General features: G+C 55.1%; 1 protein-coding gene across 1 annotated transcript in view; it reads left to right on the top strand.

Moving 5' to 3' along the window:
* The window catches only part of oxa1l (OXA1L mitochondrial inner membrane protein), an 18,206-nt gene extending 15,635 nt beyond the window's left edge, over positions 1-2,571 (top strand). Inside the window, exons 9-10 of the mRNA XM_043686364.1 lie at positions 1,526-1,606; positions 2,368-2,571. Of these exons, the coding sequence (XP_043542299.1) occupies positions 1,526-1,606; positions 2,368-2,483 (197 nt within the window). The 3' untranslated portion in view covers positions 2,484-2,571. The remainder of the gene's footprint in view (positions 1-1,525; positions 1,607-2,367) is intronic.
* Positions 2,572-3,877: the final 1,306 nt, after the last annotated feature.

Below are 3,877 nucleotides of genomic sequence, written 5' to 3'. Positions count from 1 at the left end.
GGTTGAATTTGTGGTAGGATTGTTTGTTCTAACCTTTGCATAACTGCCTCTGCTATGAGTCCCGCGATTGGTGATCCCATGGGTGTTCCGTTGATTTGTTCGTATATCTGGTTGTTGAATGTGAAGTGTGTTGTGAGGCACAAGTCCAGTAGTTTGAGTATGCCGTCTTTGTTGATAGGTTCAGCGTCCTGGTTTCTTCTTTGTCTATGTGTATATTTCTGATGATGTCCAAGAATTCTTGTGTTGATTGTATAGAGTGTTTGGATCCACTGACCAGGTGTTTCCGTTTCTGTTGTAGTTCTTTGGCCAGTTTGTATGATGGTGTCCCTGGTAGTGATACTATGGGTCTGAGTGGGATGTCTGGTTTGTGTACTTTAGGTAATCCATAGAATCTGGGGGTGTTGTTGCTTTCTGGTTTCATTCTTTGTAGGTCAGCTCTGGTTATCTGTCCGTTTTTTTGTAGATTCCTTAGTGTGTTATTTATCCTATTGGTGAGTTGTGGTGTGGGGTCAAATTCCTTCATGTGGTAGGTGTTGATATCTGCAAGTAGTTGTTGTGCTTTTTGGATGTAATCTGATTTATCTAGGATGACCGTCTTTCTGCCTTTATCTGCTGGTAGTATGATTATGTTCTTATCGTTTCTTAGTGATGTCAGTGCTTCCCTCTCCTTGGTGTTGAGGTTATGTGTTTGTCTTTTCCTATGGGTATTATTTGTCTTATTTATGGGTATCGCTGGCTTGGCCTAGCCTTTATTATGGGTAATTTAGCACGGCCAATCCACCCTAACCTGCACATCCCTGGACACTATGGGTAATTTAGCACGGCCAGTCCACCAGAACCTGCACATCTTTGGATTGTGGGAGGAAACCCACGCAAACATGGTTGGGGGTGTGTGAAATGCGTAAACTCCACGCAGGCAGTCGTCCCGAGGCTGGGATTGAACCCCGTTCCCCCGGTGCCGTGAGGCAGCGGCGCTGACCCACTGAGCCACCCTGTCGCTCCCCACCCCCTTGTGCCGATCCCTGGTGCGGGGCGGATTGCCTCCTGAGAGAACGGTAAATCATTTGGGATGCTTCTCTCAGGAGAATGAGAGCTGGCCTCACTGAAACACCCAGGGGGCTTTGACAGGGTCGGTGCTGAGATCGGGTTTCCCCTCGTGGGTGAGTCCAGGACCCAAGGGACACCAATTTAAGATGGAAGAGGAATTTCTTCTTCTGCGTGTTGAGAGCCTTTGGAAGTCTGTACCACAGAGAGAGAGCGCGGCAGGGTCCTAAGGCTGAGACAAATTCCCGATCAGTCGAGGGTAACGGGGCAGGTGGACGTGAGGAATATCGGAGCAGGCACGATCCTGTCGGATGTAGACTTGGGCCGAATGGCTTCATCCTGTTCTTTATTCCTAATGGTCTGCTGGCCATGTTCTCTGAGACGATACCGGCGCCACGCTAAGGCAGTTCTGCGCTTGAGGCGGGCGTGGGGTAGATTGCGAAGGGTTGATGTGATCGGGCGCTTTGTCTACACCCGACAGGCTGGAAAAACGCCCAGGCAGCCCAGCAGCTTCAGGAGAGGGAGAGGAGGATTAAACATCACCTGGATCTCGCCGCTAAAGGTTAGTCACGTCCGGGCTTCATCCTGTCTGAGAGGGGAGCAGTTCATCCACCCCCAACACTGACAGCACAGCGCAAAGCTCCCTCGACACTGTCCCCGCATCAAACACTCGCAGGGCAGGGATAGCACGGGGTTAGATACAGAGTAAAGCTCCCTCTACACCGTCTCCCCCCCCATCCCAGGGACAGGGACAGCACGGGGTTAGATACAGAGTAAAGCTCTCTCTACACTGTCTTCCCAGCTCAGGGACAGGGCCAGCACGGGGTTAGATACAGAGTAAAGCTCCCTCTACACTGTCTCCCCCATCCCAGGGACAGTACGGGGTTAGATACAGAGTAAAGCTCTCTCTACACTGTCTTCCCAGCTCAGGGACAGGGCCAGCACGGGGTTAGATACAGAGTAAAGCTCCCTCTACACTGTCTCCCCCATCCCAGGGACAGTACGGGGTTAGATACAGAGTAAAGCTCTCTCTGTACTGTCCCCCCATCAAACACTCGCAGGGCTGGGAGAGCCCGGGGTTAGGTACAGAGTAAAGCTCCCTCTACACTGTCCCCTCCATCCCAGGGGCAGGGACAGTACAGGGTTAGATATAGCGTAAAGCTCCCTCTGCACTGTCCCGTCCCCCCCGTTCCCCCCCTCCCCCCCAATCCCAGGGACAGGGAGAGCCCGGGGCTAGATCCAGAGTGACCTGGATGAGGTTGTGTCAGTTGGTAGCGGCTGGCCGCTGAGTGGGTCTGACCGGATGTTCCTCTCTGACCCCAGGGCCCCTGAGGCAGACCTTTGCTGAGAACCCAGTGCAGCAGAAGGAGAGCACGTCCAGCCCTCTCGGGAGGGCGAGCCAGAGCAAGAAACGCCCGTGGGAGGACACCATCGGCTAACCAGCCCCTTCGGCCTGTGTGAAGGAACTCTCTCTCTCTCTCGCTCAGTGTACAGCAAGTGACTTTTTATTAAAAGCTGTTAAAGTCAGTGTGAACCTGTGAATGGATGGATACCGATGCCGCGACCCCGCGCCCAGCCAGAGCACCGTACCGGCTATGTTTATGATGCCCTTCAAACCGTGAGGTACCAAGTCAGCGCTCTCTGTCTGTCACACTGCTCCCACTCTGTGCTCCCCACTGTCGGATGGTCGCGCTGAGGGAGAGGGCGCTGTCGGAGGGTCAGCGCTGAGGGAGTGGGCGCTGTCGGAGGGTCAGGGCTGAGGGAGTGGGCGCTGTCGGAGGGTCAGGGCTGAGGGTGGGCGCTGTCGGAGGGTCAGTGCTGAGGGAGTGGGCGCTGTCGGAGGGTGGGCGCTGTCGGAGGGTCAGCGCTGAGGGAGTGGGCGCTGTCGGAGGGTCAGCGCTGAGGGAGTGGGCGCTGTCGGGGGGTCAGTGCTGAGGGAGGGGGCGCTGTCGGAGGGTCAGTGCTGAGGGAGCGGGCACTGTCGGAGGGTCAGCGCTGAGGGAGCGGGCTCTGTCGGAGGGTCAGCGCTGAGGGAGTGGGCTCTGTCGGAGGGTCAGCGCTGCTTTCAGATAAGACATTAAATGCTGCTGGGTGTGCTGGATCACCATCGTGAGGCAGTTGGGTTGAATAGCCTGTGTCTGGTCATCTTATTGACGGCAAATATATTCCTGTTTTGGAGAGACTGCTCGTGGACTGCTCTCGTCTGTGTGTGTCTGTCTGGATTACCCCCTAGTGTGGCTCTGACAGTGAAGATAGTTTGATCTTGAGCCCCATGTGGAACTCGGTTCGGAGTGTCAGGCTCCCGTCGGGGCCGGCCTTGACCTCCCGCCCTGGTCCCTGGGGAGTTGCCCTCTGACCTGAGCAGGGTGGGATGTCTGCATCACTTCCGAATCTCCCACCCTCACTCCGAGAACTGGCTCCTCTGCAGAAGGCTGGCAGGAATTACTGAGGGGAAAATGACATGGGCTTTTGGGTCAGTGGTTTCGAGACGGGTTCAGAGTATACAGGCCCCCGGCCAAAGACCAGGCCTCTCCCATCCATCGCTAAGGTGACTTGACAGCGTCACAGAGTTGCTGTGCCTCCCTGATTTGGTCCCTCTCTGTTGCATCCTCTCAATTTTTTAACAACGGCCCCCAGCTCCGAAACCCTGGGCCCTGTCACTGCGAGGGGACAGGGATAAAGACTCTGGGAAACTTTCCGTTCCGAGTTTAATATCTTTTTGCCCCGGGCTGGAAACTTGGGAGCACGTTTTGGGCACGGTCAGATCCTGGAGACTTCGGAAACGTTCAGTGTTTCGGCTCTGACTGGCAGAGAATTCCACAGGTTCTCTCCC

Source organism: Chiloscyllium plagiosum, unplaced genomic scaffold (assembly GCF_004010195.1).
Source record: "Chiloscyllium plagiosum isolate BGI_BamShark_2017 unplaced genomic scaffold, ASM401019v2 scaf_10130, whole genome shotgun sequence".
Lineage (NCBI taxonomy): Eukaryota > Metazoa > Chordata > Chondrichthyes > Orectolobiformes > Hemiscylliidae > Chiloscyllium > Chiloscyllium plagiosum.
This window is presented reverse-complemented; position numbering and strand designations above follow the sequence as displayed.